This window comes from Pseudorca crassidens, chromosome 20 (genome assembly GCF_039906515.1).
Source record: "Pseudorca crassidens isolate mPseCra1 chromosome 20, mPseCra1.hap1, whole genome shotgun sequence".
Classification (NCBI taxonomy): Eukaryota; Metazoa; Chordata; class Mammalia; order Artiodactyla; family Delphinidae; genus Pseudorca; species Pseudorca crassidens.
The window spans coordinates 18,898,941-18,921,490 of NC_090315.1; the positions used below are offsets into that span (position 1 = coordinate 18,898,941).

General features: G+C 54.4%; 1 protein-coding gene and 1 long non-coding RNA gene across 2 annotated transcripts; one reads left to right on the forward strand and one right to left on the reverse strand.

Moving 5' to 3' along the window:
* Positions 1–10,730: 10,730 nt before the first annotated feature.
* Positions 10,731–13,335, forward strand: CEBPA (CCAAT enhancer binding protein alpha). Its single transcript, XM_067718073.1, has one exon. The coding sequence runs from the start codon at positions 10,863–10,865 to the stop codon at positions 11,937–11,939; it is 1,077 nt and encodes a 358-aa protein (XP_067574174.1). The 5' UTR covers positions 10,731–10,862; the 3' UTR covers positions 11,940–13,335.
* Positions 13,336–20,787: 7,452 nt separating this feature from the next.
* LOC137214458 (uncharacterized) lies at positions 20,788–21,771 on the reverse strand. The gene is made up of 3 exons (XR_010938918.1): positions 21,289–21,771; positions 21,075–21,172; positions 20,788–20,979 (listed from the first exon to the last, which is right to left on the reverse strand). It is a non-coding gene; the product is annotated as an uncharacterized lncRNA (long non-coding RNA).
* Between the last annotated feature and the right edge of the window lie 779 nt (positions 21,772–22,550).

Below are 22,550 nucleotides of genomic sequence, written 5' to 3' on the forward strand. Positions count from 1 at the left end.
TCATCTATGACTTTGATCTTGGCCCAGTCCTTGCTAGTCATCCAAGTCAGAGGCTTATCCCAGTTGGGCATAACCAACAGAATCCACCCTAGTTAACAAGAATGAAGTCCAAGAAGAGTTCAAGAGGATGTTGGGTAGTTGGCAACATCTCTAGGAGGGCCCGAGGGTCCGGTATGGGGGCCAGCTTTAAGTGCAGCTGCTTACAATGCCCACAGCACCCGGACACTGGCTGTCTCTTGGCCGCCCTCCGCAGAGTGAAGCCGAGGAGCACCTGCTCCTTATACCTTTCACTGATGCCCTGACGGCTCTCACCAGCGTGTGTGTTGTCAGATCCTTCCTCTCGTGCCTCATCCCAGCCACGAAGGAGGCTGGGCAACCAAAGAGTTCAACGGATGTGCACATTCCGTGTCAGTGAGCCATTGGGCAAATTCCGTGTGACCTGCTTTTCTTAAAATAATTTCTCCCAGCAAGAGGCCCGAACAACCCCTTTCTATGCTGCCTGACTTTGAGTTTTCCCCGTTTAGAGAAAAGCCAAACTCTGCAAGTAGACGGTTTTATGCGAGCATGACTCATGCTGGTTTTCGTTTAACTGTTATTGCACCTTGACTATGATAAAATGACGGCATTTGGAATGTAAGCTAGATTTTCTAGTTATTATAATAAAAATTGCATTCTAAAGATATACTTGTTGAAACTTTCAATTTGTTCAGTGTCACCTCCAATTTTTGGCCAAGTAGACAATGATTTATAACAGTGCTGCCCTGGTTCCTGGGACTCTACGTTGGGATCTGGGCCTTGGAGGGTTATCTAGCCAAAAGGGAGTGTCTGGAAAGCTTAGTGTGTTATGTGCTTTTCAAGTGACCTTTGGAATTTTGACTGAAAATGGTAGAGACGAAACCAGTTGGAGGGATGGAAGGGATAACCCTGCCCGCCTGCAGTCCCTGAACTGCTAAATCAATATGGACAGGAAACTCAGATCCATAGTTGGGGGAAATGGGCTCATGTTGAATAAAAGAGTTTTACTGTAACTGACTGGTTTATAGATTTTCTTGGTGACAAAAATGAAAATAAAGTATTGTTTGGGCTTTTATGGTCATTTATTCCTGTTCAAGTATATGAAAACTAAACTAAATCCCTGTCTCATTATCCCAAGGCTAGCGTTGTCAGGGTCTATTCAGCAGTCATATGTTTTGGGATTTTTGGAGCAATCCCAATTCCTTATTATTTAATTATTGTTTAATTCTTTTATATATCTTTATGTATAATAAAAATTCTCACCCATTTGCAATTTCCTCTCTAGTTTCCCTGCTTATGCTCCCTTGCTGAGATGTTCTAGACAAAGACAGCATACATGTAGACCCTCCCTCTTTTTACACTAATGGAAGCACATTTACTGCACTGGGTGTATATGTATAATATATATTCATATACACACGTGTGCAAGTGTATTTTACACATATGTATATATGAATGAATATATCAGAGCTCTATGTGTTCATAGACAGATTTTCCTTCTTCTTAACAGAGATACAGAGGATCATTAACCAGCTATCCCATGGTTATTTAACCAGTCTTATATTAATAGACAGACATTCCATTGTTTCTAGTCTTTCACGACTCTAAGCAATGTTTCGGTCAATACCCATGTATGTACCTCTTTGTGCACATATGAGAGTTCATGAGATTAAATTTCTGTAAGTGGGATTACTAGGTGAAAGGTTAATAACACTTTCAAATTAGATAGGCGTTGCTAACTTGGCCTCCAAAGAGATTGTATTAATCAATATACAATCCTACCTGTTTGCCCTACCCATTTATCAGTACAGCACATTACACCTATCCAACTGGTGTCGTTTTAATGTATACCTTTTATTCAGAGTATTAGCACTTTTAAACATGTTTAAAATCCATTTGCACTTACTGTTTTTTTTCTTTTTTTTTTTAATAAACTCCCTGACCATGCCTATTTTCCTTTGGAATGTGATTCTTTTTCATATTGATTTGTAGAAGTTCTTTATATATAAAATATATATTATAATTTCTAAAATAAATGAGCTTTCCTCATTTTAAGTAAAGATGACCTTATTATGTAACAACCTAAATGGGAAAAGAATTTGAAACAGAATGTCTATGTATAACTGAATCACCTTGCTGTACACCTGAAACTATCACAGCATTGCTAATTAACTATACTCCAATAAAAAAAAAAAGTTAAAAAAAAGAATAAAAGTTGAAATGAATTATCAGCAAAAAAAAAAAAGTAAAGATGACTTGTTAAATGTAGAACTAGATGTGATTCTGTGTCTATAACTAGGTGTGGTTCTTCAGATGAGCAAATTCATAAATCAGGAACAATTCATTCTTAGAGCATGTTTCCAGATTTTTTTTATTTGGAAAGTATGCTCATTAAAAAGCATTTTGAAGTAATTTACAAAACTATGCTATCTATTATGGCATTACATGTTTGCAGAGTAAATTAAAGTTGACTTTAAAACATTTTATAGTTTATAAAACTATAAAAATTATAAAAGTATAAAATGTACGTGACAAAATATTTTTATAGTTTATAAAAGCCATAAATATATACTCATCTGTTTTTAAAAGTCCAATATACATAAGTGTGTAAATTTAAAAGTACAAGTTCTCTCTCTTCCTACCAAGGCAGCCCCCCTGTTAACAGTTTGGTGTGTATTCCTCCTAACTGCTTTCCATACACCAACAATATGTATTTAAATAATTTTTTCCTCAAAAAGTGGACGCTACATGCTGTTCTGTAACTTGATTTTTTTTCAGTTAAGGATTAATCTTGGATGTCAAGAATGGTAACTTTTGAAAATCAGTTTTTTAACCCTGTAAGTTGACAGTATATCACCACAGATAGGGCTTCCTTTGGGAGTAATCCAGCCCCAGCTAATTGGCTAGAACAGATAAGGCCTGTGGAGACCTATCAAATAGCTCACTGTATGCAAATCATTCCTCCTGTAGCTCCGACGTCTGCACCTGGGGGACGTTTTATACATACTTGGGGGTGCTTAGACTGGAAGGGGCTGCTGCGTCTAATCCCAAGGAAAAAGGGCTCCAACTGAGGTCTTCACGAGCCAGCACCTAAAAACTCATTTTGATTTTCAAAAGATTTGTCTTCTCACCTAATTTAAGGGGTTTTGTTTTTTAAGATGCACTTTGCATAAGTCCTTGGAATCAGCAAAGAGAAAGAAGGGGGTCAAAATGGTGGGTGCACGGAAGTAGGCTCCAAGGAGCCTCACCCCGTTCCTCGAGAAGTGGGGTTGTCTGGTCTGCACCCTGGATCAGCCCCTGCCTCCTGCGTGGGCCTGCAGGAGGCCGGCCTGTTCTCCCAGGTGGATCTGATGTCCAGTCACCTCCAAGGACTGTCTTGCTCTCCTGGGGCCCCCTCCCAGAATTGCCCTACAGATAGCAGGTGCTCTGGAGCCAAGGTGGAGGGAGAGCTCCAGGGTCGTCTTGCAGGGCTGAAAAGTTTGCGCTACACAAACGACTCCGATGCAGGAGGCGTCCGCTCACCAGGCCTTGTGTCCTGGCCTGGCTGCATCTCTCCAGAGAAAAGAGCCCTTTTTCCTCCCAACTTTCTGCTCAGCCTGACCCCGGGGGGCTGCATGTGCCTGAGGGAGGCTTCCTCCGAGTCAGCTCAGAGGCACTAAGCAAACTCCAAGCCCCGGCAGTCTTGTCTGGCAGAGCTTCAGGAGGCTCCAGATGGGTCTGCCCTGGGCAGCCCTGACCTAGGGGGGTCGGGTCTTCCCCAGCATCCTTCGGGCCCACCCTTGAGCTGCCCTCCTAGGCTTTGGGAACAAACTGAGTTCTGGGAGGGTGGCCGGGTAGCAGTTTTCCTGAATAGAATCCATTCTGTGTTCATTCAACAAATATTTGAGGCGCCACCATATGCCAGGGCCTGTTCTAGCTCTGGAAGTAGGCAGAACAGGACAGACAAGGTCCAGTCTTTGTGGAGCTGGCATTCTAAGTGGGGGGAGCCAGACAGGGAACAAGTCAAATGAGTAAACAAGACCATTTTCCAGGAGGATAAGTAAAACGCACAATGGCCTAATGAGTGATGGGAGAGGTGGCTCGTGTGCAACGCGTACCTGAGAGGAACCTCTTGGAGAAGGTGAGGCTCAAATGACGGGAAGGAAGGAGTCTTGCCAACATCTGGGAAGATCATTCCAGGGCGCCGGCAGAGCAGAATGCAGTGCCCCGAGGCTGGGAGCCCAGTGGGCAGCCAGGGAGGGTCTGAGGTGTAAGGAGAGGTGAGGGCCAAGCCTTGCAGGGCCTTGGGGTCAGGCCGAGATGCTGCACGTCCTCTTCCACACGCGACGGGCGGTCACGGGAGGGTGAAGCAGGTGAGTGTCATGACCCAACTGCATGTTTAAAGGGTAACTTAGGCTGCTCCGTGGGGGAGAGCTGGGGGGCAAGGAGCAAGAAGGGCAGCGACGAGACGCTTAGAGGCCTGCTGTGTGGTCCAGGTGAGAGTGTGTGGGACCAGGATGTCTGCAGTGAGATGGAGAGAAGCCATGAACTGGGATACAGCTTTGGGATTACTGCTGACTGACATGTCCTCGCACAGAAGCAGGGCCTGGGGCCTCCAGACAAGGCCAGAAGCAGTGGCATCACACCCTCCTGTTTGCACTGCATGGGTGCCTGCCCCACCAGGGTGCTGAGACCCTGCCTGGTGGATCTCCCATATCATCCTTCAACTCAGGTATGGGGGCCCCTGAGAGGGACCCTCAAGCTGGACCCCCGACATTAGAGGGACCCACTCGTGCCCTCCTCTGGCTTCTCCCTTCCCTCTGTGTGAGGACCCTACAGGCCAAGGAATTTCCTGCCCAAACAGCCCAGGGCCAGCTGCCTGGGCCCTCACGGGCCGCTTTTCCAGGCACTTGGCAGTATGCACACCCCTAGATCAAGGGTGACGGGAGGAGGGCAATTTTCAGGGAGTATGGGTAACGCTGGAGTCCTGTGCTGGGAATCTACACCCCGCTGACTAAGGACCTCCTGGTGGGGGATGGCACAAGGGGTGGGAAGAGAAGGGGGTGGCTTGCTCTGCCGGCACCGCCGTGTCCCAGAGTCCATTTCTAAATATAAATCCGGCCTTCTAGGACGTTATGAAGCTTTATTTGTCAAGTCAGAAAGGTAGACATATTTTATCTAAGTTTCTTATTGGATTGATAACTTTTAATGTTTAAACAGACAGTATGGAGGCTGCCACTTGTAATCTTGTTCCGGATCCCACAAAAATATGGGGTGCTGGGCCCACCCACATCCACTGCACCTTGCTTTCTGCAGTGTTCCCCAAATGCTCAATGGCTAGTGCTGGGATCCGTTATCTACCAAAGGGGTTTACCAACCTAAAGGACTTTTCCCAATTCGCTAAGGAAAATTAAGATAATGGATGGAACTTTCTGAACCTTTCATTTTGACTCAACTTTTCTCTTTCTAAAATCATTGCTGCCTGCCACCGCTTATCTGCCAGCAGCTGCGAGCGCACAAAGAGAAAACATAACAAACCCCATACACACTAGAGTAGGTGAAAACGGAGAGAAAACTGGAAACAGCTGAATCTGACAGTGTGGATTCTTTATGGACCTAAGTATTCATGGTTGTGATTTCATATGGTTACATACATATACATATATAGTCATCTTTCCTATCAGTTAAATCACTTCTAGCTCACGGTGACAGAATTAATTATGCCTTGTAACATTCCATGTGCCTTCTCAGTGCTTTGTCCTAGAACAAGCTGAGAATGCACTCCAGTGAATTATTGCCCCCAATTTACAGAAAAGAAAACAAAGGCTCAGAGAAATTCAATAACTTTCCCAAGGTCACCCTAGCGAATGTTGAAGTAGGGGTTTTAACAGGTCTGAGGAATCCCACACACCACCGGACCTCCTGTGAGATAGAACACGTAATCTCAGGGTAATAAGAATGTCTTCTCCAAGTACCCAGAATCTGTTTGTAAGAAACACTAGACTCCTGGCTGAGTGTCCACTGAGTTCATATGCTTTACCTGTCAATACCTAAAGCATAAGACGAATTAGTATAAAACTCACTAGCCAGTGCATTTGTACTGACAAAAAGTAACCGGTGTTTCGTTTTGTTTGTCTAAGTTTTAGGAAGGTCTCTGCGAGTATTCTATTGAATCACTATTAGATATCCTATATTAGCCAGAGGGCAAACTGAACATATAATACTTGTCATTTATCTTAATCTGCCCTTATTAATTACCTTAACTAGTCCTGCTTTGGAGTGACCAATCCTACATCCATTTAGCTGTAGATAAAGTTAGAAACTAAATCAGAAGGGTTCCTTCCAGCTTTGCTCTTCAGAATTCAATTGATTTTCAAACGTAGGTACTAATCTCTTGGATGCGTTGCATTAGGAAGGTTGAATCAAAGTCAAATAGAAACTTCCTCGCTCTGTCTTCTCAGAATGGTTAACACTGTGAACGACTCTGGAACTAGGCTCCATTCCGGAGCACCCCAAACTCAGGACCACAGTTCACGGAGGGGAGGGCTCCCGCCCACTCGCTCCCCACCGGGCCTGCCGCGCCGGGCTCAGCAGCCTTCTCTCCTGAGCTGTCTGGGGCATAATTCACACCAACGAAATGCATTTTCACTTCTGTGGCTGATTTTCTCCTTCGTCAAAAAGATTCACTTTGTTATAAAGCAGAAACGAACACACCATTGTAAAGCAATTATACTCCAATAAAGATGTAAAAAAAAAAAAAGTAGAGCCAGAGCACGCCTTCTCCTCTCCCCGGACTCATGCGATGGCAGAAGTCAGGCCGGCTGAGCTGGTGGCCTCAGAGCTGGGGGTCCCTGCCCCATGCCCCCCTGCCGAGCGCACTGAGGCCAGGGCTTATGAGAAAGCTCTCCCTCTGTTCCCTCAAGCACGGCCAAGTACCGTCAATTAAGATGAAGCAGGAGGATCAGGATCGTAAAGGTGGTCAGATTTACGAGCTCCTTTTTTTTACTGCCTCTGTCTCAACCGAGCGTGAGCCACAGAGCCATTTTCCTCCCAAGTGATCCCAGCCAAACGCTGGCTGCCCACGTGTCCTATCAGGCCACAGCCCCCTTCCAGCCGTGGGCACCTCCCAGGGAAAGTGGCTCCACCAGCCCTGGGGTCTCTCCCAGGTTCTGCAGCCCATTCTTGTTTCACGGCTTAGAGGGCCCCAGGACTCTCCCTCACCCCTGCGCAGCCCACACACAAACCCACTACTTGCCCTCTAAACCGCTTCCTCCTCACCCCAAGGTGTTCGCTTGGACCTCAAAGGAAAGACTAGACTGTGGAGGTGGATCCTGGCGGCTGTTCTTGGGTCATGGTCCTCTCCTCCAGAATCGCAAATCACGCAGGGGGTGTCCTGTGGGTGGTGAGACCCCATGACCCCCAGGGGCTTGGAGGGGACCCTCTATTTTCCCTGCATCACATATGTTGGGGGATGGTGACCCCAGCCAGAAGCCAGGCATTCAGCGCCCACCCAGACTCCCGAGCCCTGACATCTCACTCAAACCCATCCCTGCCCTCTGTCCCCCATCCTGGGGCCTCAGGCCTCCACTGCTTCTCATCTGATCCACCCTCCCCTCTCCAGCCCCTACCAGAGTGGCCTTTCAGGAACCCAGATTGGATCACAGCACTCCCCTGCTAAAAGCTGGATGGCAAAAGACTGAGAGGCTCTCTCTCCTTCACCTGGAGCCGCCTTGGCCATGAATCAAACCCTGTCTGTGGATCCAGCCTTATCTAGGCCCCTCCTCAGCAATCCCTGCGCTCCAGCCCGTCAAACGCCTTGTCCTTTGTTACCAGAACATGTCTTGCCCTTGCCGCTGCTCCACCTTTGCACCTGCCATTCTGCAAACTGCACCTATCCTTCTAGCCAATTCCTGCTCATCCTTCAAGCTGGGGCTCAAAGGTCCACTCCTGCACGAAGCCCTCTCCAACCTCCTATCTCAGTCAGCTCAAGCTGCCATAACAAAATGCCACAGACTGGGCGCTTAAACAACAGAAATGAGTTTTCTCGCAGTTCTGGAGGCTGGAAGTCTGAGATCAGGGTGCCAGCATGGTCAGGTTCTTGTGAGGGCGCCCTTCCTGGCTTGCGGATGCCACCTTCTCCCTATGTCCTCGCATGGGGCAGAGGGAGAGAGAATCTCCCTCTTGTCCTCTTCCTATAAGCCCACCAATCCTAATCAGATTAGGACCCCATCCTTCTGACTTTATTGAACCTTAATTACCTCCTGAAAACTCCATCTCCAAATATAGTTACGTTAGGGGTCATGGCTTCAACATATGAATTTGAGGAGGACACAATTTAGCCCATAGCACCTCCTCAGACGAAGTTGGTTACACCCTCCTCCAAAGCCATATTTGCTAGAGCAGGACATCCCTTTGTCACAGCACATTCATCCTTCATCCGCATTTGTGTCTCCTAACAGACATTTGATGAATTAATGGACTCCGTGCCTCTACCCAGTTCCATTTCCTGCTCCTTCAGCATCACCTCCTCTGTGAGGAGGCCCTTTTCTCTCAGCAGATTTTGTGTGATAACCTGTCTGTCTCCCCAGCTGTGCCCAGAGCTCTGAGAAGGCAGGGGCCACTTCTCACTCACCTCTGGGCACTAGGCACCTTGCACAGAGCTGGCCTCGTGGGGAGCTTTCCGCTTCTGCTATGGGAGGACCTGCAGCTGCAGGCTGGACAAGGCCTTATTCCAATATTTCCCCAGCCCCAGGAGCCTCTGCGGTTTCCTCGGATCCTAAGAGGAGACCTTCCTGCTGCCTGCGCAGGAGAGCAGGTGTACACGCTAGAACAGGTCACTTTCCGTAGCCCTTTCTTTGTTCCCGCACTGGAGCAGACCGTTATTTTTAGCACTGCAGCAAAAATGCAAATCCCAATGCCATGTTTTTGGGTTTCCCTCCGGGTGTCCACAGGTGCATGGTGTATAAATGGCCCTACACCCGGGCCCAGAGAGTAGCTCCCCAGCTCACACGGGCTATTTATTTAATGTATCTACTTCTACTCCAGTCCAAAACCATCAAGCTCTGGACCAAAGCATGAAGCCGTTGAGCCATTAATCATCGGGAATACGTTGAATAGGAACTTGATTAAAGCACAGTAGGCGTTCCCCCAGACGACGTTGCTTCTTTAATGTGACCACAGTGGAAGCTCAGGCTCCCCGGGCCTTGCTTTTACGCTGCGCCTCCTTGAGGGCTCCTGGGCCGGTTGTGGCGTCTTGCCAGCCTTTTGAAGGCCGCTGTCCGGGAGGGGTCTTGACCAGCGCAGCCCGGCGATTCTCAAGCAGGCAAACTTCCAAACAGCAACCAGGTGGCATTGGGCTTCAGGGCACTTAGTCCGTAAGGGGCAATAGGGGGTACAGGCGTGAGCGACTTGCGGGCCCACGAGGCCCCTTGGGAGACGGCTGTCCCCGCGATCCCGAAGCAGAACGCGCGAGGCGCCACGTGGCTGGGGAAAGCGCTGCCTTGAACCCCTTCCTCCGGCAGCAGCGAGTGCGGAGGCGGCGTGGCGCCCAGGGGTCACCGGGGCCGGACCGCCTTGTTCCCCAGGATTCCGGGGACCCAGCGCCCCGCGAACCACCCTGCAGGGTTCTCTCATTAGGTGCTCGGACCCTGGGCCGCAGAGACTAGCAGGCCCCGGCTCCCTCCACACCCCTGCTCCCGCCTTGGAGAGCACCTGAATGGGGCGTAGGGGAGAAGGCTGTGGATTCCAGCGCCGTTGACCGCCGGCCCCGCTTCGGGATCCCCGTCTGGGAGTCAAATTCGCCTCCTCCCTCTGTACGTCCCCCCTCGCCCCGGCACCCCAGCCGGGGAATCCAGTTCGGCCCGTCCCGCAGGAAAAAGTTGGCGGCCCCGCGCCGGGTAGCAGCGCCAACTCCGTGCACGTAGCAACACCTAGAGCTCCAGCTAGGAGAAGTAATCAAAAAGAAAAGGTTTTCCAGCCCAGGCGGGTGGACCAGCCGGGTCCTCAGCCCGGCCGCGGCCGCCTCTCCTTCCCTCCGCTCCCCGCGGGGTCCTAGCGCCCTGCACTACGGGGCCGTGGGACCCCGGAGTACTGGGAGGGGCGGAGCGGGGGAGAGGTACTTTTGCGCGGAGTCGGTGAGGACCCTGGAGATCAGAGAGAGTCGCAAAATCCCCGCGCTCCGGGCCTCTGCCCTCGGCCTCTCCACGAGGCAGTGTCCGCTGGGCCGCACGTCCCAAGCTGCCCCCCACCCCTTCTCTACGCCGCCGCCTTCCGGAGAGCCCGGACCCGGACAGGACTAGTTCTAGCTTTTAAAGCGAGTCTGCGCCAGAGAAGCTCAGAGACGAAGACTTGCCCACCCCACCCCCCCCAACCAATCCCACCCCCCTGCGCGGCGCCTGGGTGCTCCCGGACTCCCCGACCGTTTGCTGGAGTTGGGTGCCCTGCGGAGGCTAGAGGAGGGGGCCCTGCCACCGACCACGTGTGCGCGGGGACGACAACTCTGCCGAGGGTGGGGCACCGCGCGCCGGTCGTGGTTAGGCTGGCGGCGCAGGAGGTAGTGGGCGTTGCACCGCAGCCCCTCCCCGCCAGCGCTGCGCTCTAGCCTCACTCGCCGCCCTCTGAAGACCGCAGGCGCTAAGACCCAGGAGGTGCTGCTCCGTCGTCGCCGAAGGTCCACGGCGGGTTTGGACACTAGAGGGCGACCACCAACCCGGTATAAATGCTGGGCCCGCGCGGGCCTGGCCATTCGCGACCGGGAGCTGAGCGGGCGCGAGCGAGTAGGGCCTCCGGGTGGGCGGCGGCAGCAGCGGCGCCCCGCGCAGGCTGGAGGCCGCCGAGGCTCGCCATGCCGGGAGGACTTTAGCTCCCCCATGGAGTCGGCCGACTTCTACGAGGCGGAGCCGCGGCCCCCGATGAGCAGCCACCTCCAGAGCCCCCCGCACGCGCCCAGCAGCGCCGCTTTCGGCTTTCTCCGGGGCGCGGGTCCCGCGCAGCCCCCAGCCCCACCTGCCGCCCCGGAGCCGCTGGGCGGCATCTGCGAACACGAGACGTCCATCGACATCAGCGCCTACATCGACCCGGCCGCCTTCAACGACGAGTTCCTGGCCGACCTGTTCCAGCACAGCCGGCAGCAGGAGAAGGCCAAGGCGGCCGCGGCCCCCGCAGGAGGCGGCGGCGACTTTGACTACCCGGGCGCCCCCGTGGGCCCCGGCGGCGCCGTCATGCCCGGAGGGGCGCACGGCCCCCCGCCCGGCTACGGCTGCTCGGCGGCCGGCTACCTGGACGGCAGGCTGGAACCCCTGTACGAGCGCGTCGGGGCGCCGGCTCTACGGCCGCTGGTGATCAAGCAGGAGCCGCGCGAGGAGGACGAGGCGAAGCAGCTGGCGCTGGCCGGCCTCTTTCCCTACCAGCCTCCGCCGCCGCCGCCACCACAGCACTCACACCCGCCGCCCGCTCACCTGGCCGCCCCGCACCTGCAGTTCCAGATCGCGCACTGCGGCCAGACCACCATGCACCTGCAGCCCGGCCACCCCACGCCGCCGCCCACGCCCGTGCCCAGCCCGCACCCAGCGCCCGCGCTCGGCGCCGCTGGCCTGCCAGGCCCCGGCGGTGCGCTCAAGGGGCTGGCCGTCGGGCACCCAGACATCCGCGCGGGCGGCGGCGGCGGCGGCGGCGGCGGCGCGGGCAAAGGCAAGAAGTCCGTGGACAAGAACAGCAACGAGTACCGGGTGCGGCGCGAGCGCAACAACATCGCGGTGCGCAAGAGCCGGGACAAGGCCAAGCAGCGCAACGTGGAGACGCAGCAGAAGGTGCTGGAGCTGACCAGTGACAATGACCGCCTGCGCAAGCGGGTGGAACAACTGAGCCGCGAACTGGACACGCTGCGGGGCATCTTCCGCCAGCTGCCTGAGAGCTCCCTGGTCAAGGCCATGGGCAACTGCGCGTGAGGCGCGCGGCGGCGGGACCGCCCTGGGCCGGCCGCTGGCTGGGACCCAGGGAGTGGTTTCGGGTCGCCGGATCTCAAGACTGCCCGAGCCGCGCAAGCCAGGACTAGGAGATTCCGGTGCAGCCTGAGAGCCTGGCCTGCCGCGCGTACCCCTGGCCTTCCTCTGCGCCCGACACGGTGCGTCTAAGATGAGGGGTCAGACAGAGAGGAGAAGCGCCGTGGGGCAGAGCCGGGAGCCCGGCAACTCTAGTATTAAAGGAATAACCCTGTGCCTTGGAAACGCAAACTCACGGCTCCGATTCCTACCGAGTAGGGGGAGCAAATATGTGCCTTGTCATTTTATTTGGAGGGTTCCTGACCTCGCGAGAGAAGAAGGGGTGCAGGCCCCCCCCAACCCCCGGCAGGAGGAAGGTTCAGGGAGCAGAGATCCCGATAAGCCGTCCCCAGCCGCTCCTGAGCGCCTATCCTTGGAGGGGAGGAAACACAGGGACTTGGGGCTTTGAACCTAAGGTTGTTCCCCTAGTTCTACATGAAGGTGGAGGGTCCCTAGTTCCTTGCCTCTAAACTCCCAGCCTGCAACAGGCTGGGCTCTTCTGGGCAGAACTCACCGAGATGGGCGTCACCGGGTGACCAGTGGGAGCCTCCCGCCCCCAGTCAGATCAGAAAGCCAGGTCGTGGGTTAGGTATGAGGATGTGTGTTCATGGGAGTGGTGGCCTGGTGGGAGAGGGGGACCTAGAGATCTGGTCTAGGGGTTAGCAGGGGGGTGGTGAAGGGACACTGGGACCATCAGCCTTGTCTGTACTGTATGTCGCCAGCGTTGCCATACAAACATGAAGCACAATCAGTCCATCCCAGAGGGACCGAAGTTATGAGAAGCTTTCCAAATATTTTGCTTTATCAGCCGATATCAACACTTGTATCTGGCCTCTCTGTGTCCCAGCGGTGCCTTGTGCAATGTGCATGTGCACGTCTATGCTAAACCACCATTTTATTTGGTTTTTGTTTTGTTTTGGTTTTGCTCAGATACTTGCCAAAATGAGACTCTCCGTCAGCCGCTGCAGGGAGGGTCTGCGGCTCTCTTGCCTTTTGGTTTTGGGATTGCTTTTGCTCCCAGGGGAACCGAAGAGGTGAGGTGGGCCTCCGCTTTCCCCTCAGCTTTCCCTGGGGGTGGCTGTGGGCCTCGGTCCCCTCCAGCCCGGGCTGCCCACAGCTTTGTCCCCCGCAGAGGCCCTGGCTCCCGGTCTGGAAGGGAGGCGTCCTCAGCCAGCACTCACAGATCAGATCGCTGGGCCTGGGAGCAGGGAAGGCTGGCTTGGTTCTCTTCTTTGGGGAGAACATAGAGTTTCATGCTAGATGTTTTATGTATTATATCTATAATATAAACATATCAAAGTCAGTTTTGGTGTCTTTTTAAAACCAGAAAAGCTACTTCCAGGGTTTTCTGTGGGCCAGGTCACATTTGTAAATGATCACAGCATGTTCTCTGGCTGCGAGCCTGACTCTCATTAGCTCTCCACCCATCCTGAGCCCCTCTCTACGTTAAAGGGGTGACTTCTCCCAAGCAAGGCAAATAAATGCCCAAAGGAGGACGAGGCTCCGAGCAGAGAAGGCCGAGGCCTGAAGAGTCTCTGGGTGTGTGGCAGGGGGAGGGGCGTGTGGGGTGTCACGGGGCCTTGGTGTGGCCTCTCATCGGCCCCTGGGAGGAGGAGAGGGACTCGAAGGGGGGGCCCTCTGCCTGAAGCTGCCACGGCCTCTCTGGGACTCGGGCAGGCCTGCCTCAGGGTTCCAGGCTCCAGGGGCCCTTTGACCACACTTACTTCCAGATCACTGACAGCTCCAGCTCAGGAGCAGCGCCGCTCACACCTTCCTTTGCCCCAGCCCTCTGGCGGGGCCGTGGGCGGGCAGGTAGAGGCCACACGCGGTAGGACCGTCCACCCCTCCCCACTAGCTCCGGCCCACGTGGCTGCAGCCTGTCCCAGCGGGGCCCTGAAGGGAGCCCTCCACCCGGCCTTCCTCACCTGCCCTGCCCCAGCCCACCCAAGAAGGGGGACCCACCGCAGGCCTGCGCCGGATGTCCGGCCCTTCCTCACCTACTGCCCGGCAAGGAGCCAGCCCCAGCAAGTGCCTCCCCACTGTGCCCACCCTGGACCAAGCCCCCCACTCCAATGACTGCCCCGTGAGGACAGGCACCCGGAAGCCCCTTAGCAGCGGTGATGGCCAACCAAGGGAGGGCACGCCCTTAGGCCTGAAAAACCAGGGCCTTGGGGGGAGGTAGCCCAGGAGGCTGGCAGGGCTTTCAGAGTTGACCCTCTCTGAGGGTAAAAGGCAAAACCCTTTACCTTCTGTTTTCCCCTGCAGAGCGTTCACTTGAGCAGCTGACAGTATACGCCAATGTGGGCTGTGACCGTTTCAAGAAATTACACATTCTTTTCAAATTCTGAAAGTTTTTGCCTGTGTGGTTAGCCGGGTGACTTGCCCCCTTCCCGCCCCACTCCCCCACCCCCTCGGCCGCCCTCTGTCTCCCCGTCCGGTGTCCTGCCTCCTCCACACCCATGGCCGCCCTCGGCGGAAGAAGGGCCGCGAGCCCTGGTGAGGAGGCGGCAGCCTGCCCCGCCGCCTGGGAACCAAGGACGCAGAGCCCCACCGCCTGCCTAGAGGCCTGGGGCAGGCCACAGCTTGCTAGGCCCCAGCAAACCCTCTCTGAGTTCAGTGCTAATTCCAGTTTTTCTTGTTTGAGGGGGCCAAGCCTCGGCTTCCCCCTTTGCCCCCAGAACAGATCCCAAGACAAGTGGGGGAGGGGCACCCCTCTTGCCCTCACTCCTCCCCCTCGTGTCCCACTATCCCACCTCCAGGGGTTTCCTCTTTCAAAGCCGTCAGCTCACAAAAGGGCAACGCTCCTGCCGCAGATCCTGAGGTCCAAGGCAGGCTTTGTTGGGGACAAGTCAGCCCCAGGAAAGGGATGGGGCCAGTGGGGTCCCCAGTAGACAGAGAAGCCTGCTTGCGGGGAGAGGGCAGCATGGGGTGAACCTGCCCAGCACGTGCTCTGTGCCCAGTCAGAGGGGTCCCCAAGTGGGTGGCTCCTCACCCCTCACTGCTTCCTGAAGGGCCCCCCACGGTTCCCCTCCTGACTGCAGCCTTCATGAAGACCCACTTCAAGTGCAGGGCACCGAACACACACCAAGCATTTATTGGACGCCTACTGTGTACCAGGGGAAATGCACAACCTTGTGGGCCCAAGATGAGCTTCAAGGGTGACAGGGCAATAAGGGGAAGTTCAAAGTGTGAGTAGAGGCCACCAAGGAAGGCTTCCTGGAGGCAGCAGCTTTGACCAAGACCTGGCCACGGACCAAGTCCAACATGCCTGGATGCCTCTCTCTTGTACTCTCCCATGGGAGGCAACAGGGACCTCACGTCCTCAGTAGGCCACTCGAGCCCATTGTCCCCTGAAAGCACTGTTCAGGAGAGCCAGCCTCCAGGGAAGGAGCAAGGGCAGAAGGGAGAGAGGGAGGCGCCCCTTTGCACCAGATGCCTCCTAATGGTTGAGCAGTGTCACGATGTCACCCTTATCTCTTGGATCTCCTGGGAATCTGTGAACATGGGGTTTGGCCCTGACACCTGTGATGAGCCATTGGGACTGATGAGGAGTGTCTGCCCCTCCCAGGTCTTCCGCCCCCTCCTTCCCAGGCAGGAACCTGCCCGGCCTCCTCCAAGAGCTCCTCATGGGAGGAGAGGGGGCAGTGCGGCGGGGGCTGGGGGGGGGGGGGAGGAAGCAGGAAGCCACTCACGGAACAGGTCAAGGGGGAGCAGAAACCCGGACCTTGCTCGGCCATGAAACCTCACCTTCCAGGCACCCTCAGGCCTTCCACAGACACGGGGCAGCATCCTTGCCTGGGCAGAGGCGATATCCCGTTTCTTTCTTTCCTACGCTGGCGGGAAGGGCAAGGCTTTACTCTTCTGTTCTTTAAACGAAACTAAACCACAAGCACCTTTGAAAGATTTCTTGTCTCTGTGAGAGACTTGTGCTCTCTCCCTTCTCTGGACATCCCTGCTTCTCCCCCTCCCCCATACCCCTGTCTGTGGATGGAGGATTTGACGTAAGCAGAGACACAGGAAAGATACCAATTCACTATCAAAGCATCCTAGCCCCATCCCAGAGCAATTAAAAAGCCAGATGGAATCTCTGGGAAAACGGCATTAATAACGCAAACAATCTGTGCAGGCCAGCAGGGACCCAGGGGCTGTGGGCGGGGGCGGGGGGAGGCTGGGGTGCTGGAGCGTGAGCTTAAAGCAAGGTCTCAGCCACGTTGTGGCTAACCAGGGATGAGGCCATCACAAAAAGCATGTATGTCTAGGTCTGGCCACAGTTGGGCTGTCCCCTCTAGCCCCTCAAAGGCCCACGGTGCATCCTGGATCCTGGGCACTGTAGACGGAGCCAGACAAATGTGGAACCCATTACCCAGGCAGCCACAGCCTCGGCCAGCCCCATTCTGGCACCCAAGAGCTTTGCTTCTCTTCACTTTTATTTGTATTTAGTTTTCTAGCCTTCTGACCCCACCCATCTGAAACAGACCTCCCCAGGTGCATGTCTCCCAAAGCTGCACTTTCTCTTCATTAGCTGTGTCCAAACCTACTGCCCATACCTGAGGACAGTGGGTTCCCCACTGGGGTTGGGGACCTCAGTGGGGCCTGAACCCCAGGGGCTCCCCTTAGATTACAGAATGGCAGGCAGCTCTGGCAGGACCAGATGAGCTCTCAGAAGCTGGCATGGTTGCTAGGGGAGCAGGGGTCCATACCGCCTGGCGGCCTTGTGGGACACAGAAGGGGCTGAATGAGAACCACAGGAAAAGAACCTTCTGCTGCTCTGAAGCCTCTTCTAGGCAGAGCCAAGACAGAGTCTTCCATAGCCCCGTTTTTCACACCATGGTTTGGAGCCCCACCCAGCGCGGACTTAAAGGTGTGGTTTTCTTATATCCATCAAGTTGGGATGGGAGTTTGTGTTTTACAAACATCCTTTGTTTCTTACATACCCAAAGAGCCGCTTTCTGAACTTCATCTTCTCCTTCCCTGTCCCCACCCTCCACCCTCACCTTCACCCTCACCCCCACTGGAAACTGTTCTCCCCAAGGTCACCATGAGCTCCGGGAGTCAATCACGTGGACTCGCCTGGGATCCTGCCTTTCTTGGCCTCTGGCTGAATTTGGCCCCAGTGGACGTCCAGTGTCTGGCCCACAGCAGGTCTTCAACACGTGTGTCTGAAAGCACAGATCTCTCTGCAACTCATCTCTCTCCTTTAAAAAACATTCACACGCTCTCCTCTTCATGCAGGGGTCTGTGGGGTTGGCCTGAGGTCCACCAAGCAGGGGCTTGAGGGCTGGGAGGCAACACAAGGGCACCGGAGCTAAGGCTCCACTGTGACGGCCCTCTTTAGGGGAGCTGCTGCTTCTACAAAGTTAATTTTTAAATGCAGGAATCCTAAGAAAGGTAATTTATCCAGTTCTAGATAATCCCCAACACCTCTGAGTGATTAGCTTACCACCAGGTCTAGCCAGGCCCCAACGAGATGGTCATGCTCGTGGGGAGGGTACAGGGAGAAGCTGGGATTCCAGGGAGACGGGGGAGAGGAGGACGAGGCAGTGCAATGCGCCCCAAGCCTGCCGGGGCTGCTCAGAGACGCCGGGCAGCTGGGGCCACAGCGTTTCTGCTGTAAAGGTCTATCAGCCTTTGTGTCTCCCCTTTTGTGTCTCTATAGGATGACTGGCAAAGTCATTTTTGACAGACAGGCCCGAGAGTGGGAACATCAGGGACCAGGAACATCAGGTGGCCTAGGGCCAGGACATGTCACCCGACGACCAGGACAGGGTTGAAAGGGAACAAGCGGGGCCAGTCCCAAGCCCTCTTGGATACGAAAATAATTCTGCTTCTTGGCGATGACAGCCAGACTTTCACCAGAAAGCAAGCCTGTCCTTCCTGAGCAGCCCCTGGTCCCACCCCACCCAGACAAGGAAGCCTTAGCGAGTCCGTCCCTTCCCCCAGCCAACCTAAGCGCTCTCCCCTGTCCCCGGTGCCCCCCAGGAATCTGAGCCGCTCTGGCTGGTGAGGAAACGTGGCTGATTTATGGCGGCCCTTCTCGCAGGCACGCTGGGCAGTCATCTCGGCTGGATGCGACAGCACAGTCCCTACCCAGAGAACGTGGATGGGGGGGTGTCAGGGCTGGGGTGCCTACCCCAAAGGGAGCCACTGTGGCCTTCAAAGTCAAGTTCGGACCCGTCTGAAGTAGCCTCCTCAAGTGATTTACAATTTGCAAACACGTTTTATTTGATTCCTCAGCTTTGCTGGAGCAATTACAGTGACTCAGCATGACAAAACACTCCGAACACCACGGTGTCTACGCGCTGTCAGGAAATGTGTTTGCTTCACTGTTTTGCCTGGTGCGGCAACGTTTTAAAAATAGACTCATTCACTGTACTTGAAGTCAATTTGTTCCAAATTTTCCCACTAATTTGATTTTAATCTGATAGTTAAAATTCGTGTGACCACATTCCCACTGATTTATAGGGAATAAGCCTTACCTGGCAGCAGTTCAATTGGCCTTAACCCAGGAGTCCACAGGACAAAGGATTTATCCTAGGACAATTGGAAGACACTGGAGCGTGTACTGCTTAACTATACGTCTAATTGAGCCTTGCAAGTGCCACTCGCCTGGGGCCAGTAACAGTGAGTGTGGGCTGAAGACCACACTGCTCTTCTGCACAGCCCTGGCACATAGTAGGTCAATGGTCCTCGTTGAGCAGGGGCATCCAGCCCAGTTGTCCTGGCACGATGCACCCACCGCTGAGCTGGGTGCTAGAGGAAAGCAATTTGTTCACGCGTGATAAATAGAAGTTTCCTCTTTCTCCCATCCTGTGATCGGAACGGGCCACGGGAGGTGTGCCTGTGGCTCCGGCACCAACCAGCTCCTGGCTTTGCCTCTTACTGTCTGTGGGGCCCTCACCAAGTCTCTTCGTTTCTCTGGGCTTCCGTTTCCTTTTATGCAAAACATATGCAAAACTAGCCCCACATCATCCGGTTGTTGTGAAAGGTAAACAGGCAAAGCTTGTGAGACGCTTGGCTCAGTCTAAGGAGATTGCCATCGCTGTGTGTTAGGGCAGGAGGCAAAGTGGGCACAGAGGCCACGCCCAGCCCCTGAAAACTCTCCTGGAAGGAGACGGTCGTCTGGATAATTTAGGGCAAAATCCTCGTACCCAGAACAACCAAGTTACCGAAGTCCTTTTACCGTTGCTTAGATTTTTCTTTTTTCCAGGATACCTTCCACTTGCTTAGGAAACACTTAACAAGTTCCTCCTGGGTGCACAACCCTCTTGCCAGTGACCTTGAAGGCTGAGCCGGGGGGCAAACCCTCCTCCACTGCTCTCACAGAGCAGGCAAGAACGCCCCTTGCGCTTGTCGCAGTAAAAGATTCTTGATACCAGTGCAGAATCCCAGGGGATGAGTCCTGGTCAGTGAGGACAAGCATTCTCACACCTGGGGGGCATCAGCCTCCTCAGAGCCTGAAAGACACCCCGTCCTGCTCCGCTGGGCCTCCCCACTAACTCCTCTCCATTTGGGAGGCTGGGACCTCAGCGACTAGGGTGGCCCTGCCTCCCCCATTACTGGTGGATGGGAGTGGAAGGTACACTTGTGCGTCTGTCGGCAACCCCCCCTTGTCTCCCTCGGTTCCCCGCTGGGTCATAGCAGCGCTTGGCCAACCAGCTGGTTCCCATTTGCCAACCCAGCTCGAGCCCAGGAAGTGAGGAGGGAGGCTGGCCTCTGCCCTGTGGGGCGGCCTGGCTGAGCTCACACACGACCAAGGCAGCCCCTGGGGTCCTGGAGGGGTGAGGAAGCCTTCCCCAGAGCTGGGGCCACCAGTAGGAAAGAGCTCTGGAACCTACCCTGCTTCTCCCTTGGCTGCTGGGAACGCCACCACGAGGGTAATTTGGGTTGACAAGCAAGCCCCGCAGGTGAGGAAGGAAGGTAGCCTTCCTCTGGGACACCCCCACCACGGGAAGAGGGAGGGAAGGGAATGCCACCTGTCAGGGATGGGTCGTCCACAGCCGGGTCAGCTGGGCTTGGTCCTGGAAAGGAGAGAGGGCAGGTCCGGTCTGGGGCAACTCCCTGGGGAGAGGGTGGCCATGGGGTGTGGGCACAGGTACAGGTGTGAGCCGTGAGCATACAACCTCGACGCCAATTCTGAGCCTTGGGCTGGAGGCGCCTTCAGGCCCAGGAGGGGTGAAGGGTCCTCCCGAGAGCAATTCTGAAGCGCACCACGGCCCGACCTCTATTTGAGGAGCATCTCTTCTGGCAGAGGGAGAGGCACGTGAGTAATGAGCCAGGCCCCTGAACCGAGGGGAGCTGGGGACAAGGGCTCCGAGCCCGAATTGTGTCAGAGGCAAGATGAGCGTCCTGAGTGACGTGCCGTTTATGTAATTATGTGGGGCAGCACTGCCCAGGGTGTGTGCGAACCGAGCTAGAAAGGAGAACAGCTCTCTCCTGTTCTCTACTCGCCAACCGGGCTGCACCCCAGGCTCCCCGGAGGCCCAGGTGCTCGCCAAGGAGCCCAGTCTGCCAGGACCAGGGATGAGACCAGGGCAGGGGCAGGATCTGCACCTGGGCCCCTACACTCCGCATCCAGTGGGAGAGTTTCACCCTCTCCAACCCCAGATCCATCCAGGGGAGTGAAACGCTCATGTGTTCCTAAGACTCTCCTTACTGGCTGTATTCCATGCCACCCTCCCCCTCCCCTGCCTCCACCCAACATTCCTCAACTTAATTTACTTGAGTTTTTAATTTTTGAAATTAAATCAACTGCACGTTGTTTGGAACATCTTTGAGAATTTCAGAAATTGGAATGGCATGCCAGAGACATTGCAGAGCCAGGTTAGGGGGCCCGCACGACCCATCCCCCGTCTTCACTCATCATGGCCTGAGAGATCTCTTTCTGCTTTCGGCATGAGACAAGCCTCAGGATGGCCGCCCCCACAGCACAGCGGTTTGAAGGGACCTGCTGCTGGGAGTGGGGGAATGGTTACGCAAGGGCTGGGTCTGCATCCCCACCCACCGGAGGCGTGAGACCATAAGTGCCCTCGCCTCACCGCACACCTGCTGTGTGACCAATCCCAGGTTTGGCAGCCTCTCCGTTTGAGCGTGTCTGAGAGGTGTGCCGAGATTCCCAGAAGCAAGATGATGAATGGGTGTCCCTGCAGAACAGAGCAACCACAAGAACCTGATCCCAGGACGAGTCACACGAAGGAGGACCAGGACTGGGCCACCTGGCAGCGGAGAGGGGAGGGTGAGTCAGAAACAAACTACCCACCTGCCAGCCAGGTCTCTTTCCTGCCCAAGAGAGCTCAGGCTTGGAAGCCAGAGGGCTGCAAGATCGAGGGTTGGGTGTTGCTCCTCCTGCCTCTGGAGCCCAGCTTCTAGATCCTTGCCATTCGGGTTGTAGGTGATGCTGGCGGGCTGTTCAATCAGGGACGTCAGTGCTCCTTGGTTTATCTTGGGGCCTGGGGTTGAAGGACCCTCAGGTGGCGATGGCATCATCAAGATTTCTTCAGCTATGGCGGGACACTCCAGCATCACCTCCTCTTTCAGATCCCCCCACCCCAGCCGGGATCAGACCATATCAGCCAGTGAGTCAGTAAGTCTCCGTCGAGCACCCCTGAGGGCTGAGATGGGAGCCCAGCCACAAGGAGACCAGGGTCAGGGGAGAGAAGACACATAGAATCTAGGAAGAGGAGGTCACCGTCTGTACCGAATCAGGGTAGGACACCCACCCACCCATGCCACTGCACCCCCCGTTGACTGTGGAGGGACCCTAGGGAATGGCGTTCTGCTATCTCCCAGTGACTGGTCAGCAAGGTCTGCAAGAGGGAAGAAGGAACAGGAGGCTGCAGCTGTGGTCATCTCAGGGCTGCCCAAATAGTTGCTAAGAAGGCAGGGGTGAGCTGTAGGGGCAGGGGAAAGGCAAAGGTTGATTTTTCACCTGTTTCTTGTGTCTTTTGCTCTATTGAACTTGGCATTGTACAACATCATGGCCCTTGGCCAAGAGCACACTGGGTCCAGTATCTCTCATCAGTATCCTTTGAACTCTGGGTTGCCTGAAACACGGAGCTGTGTTACCAAAGCACAACTAACCATCAGATGGTTCAGTGCATCCCTCATACATTCATTCATTGGTTCCAGAAAATTCTTACCCATTAATCCTTAAAACATTGCTTCTGCTCCATTTCCTCTCTCCTCTCCATCAGGGACAATATTAATCACATGTTATACCTTCTCTTCCTCTTTATCTCATATGATCTCTTCCATCGTGTCTTCTTTTTGTCTCTGTGTGCTACATTTGTGATAATTTCTTCTGACTTCTCTTATAATTTCCTAATTCTCTTCTCAGCTGTGTTTCCTCAGCTATTAAACCTGTCCATGGAGTTCTTAATTTTGGTTATTGTAGCTTTCACATCTAGAGATCAACTTGATTCTTTTGCAGATATGCTATGTTACTTTTCGTAGATTCCCATTCCCTGCAATTACTTTTAAACATGTCATATTTCTTTAAACGTGATATGCACAGTTCTTTCA

Excerpts from the sequence above, each read along its gene's own strand:
- CEBPA (XM_067718073.1), top strand. The coding sequence starts at position 10,863 with ATGGAGTCGGCCGACTTCTACGAGGCGGAGCCGCGGCCCCCGATGAGC.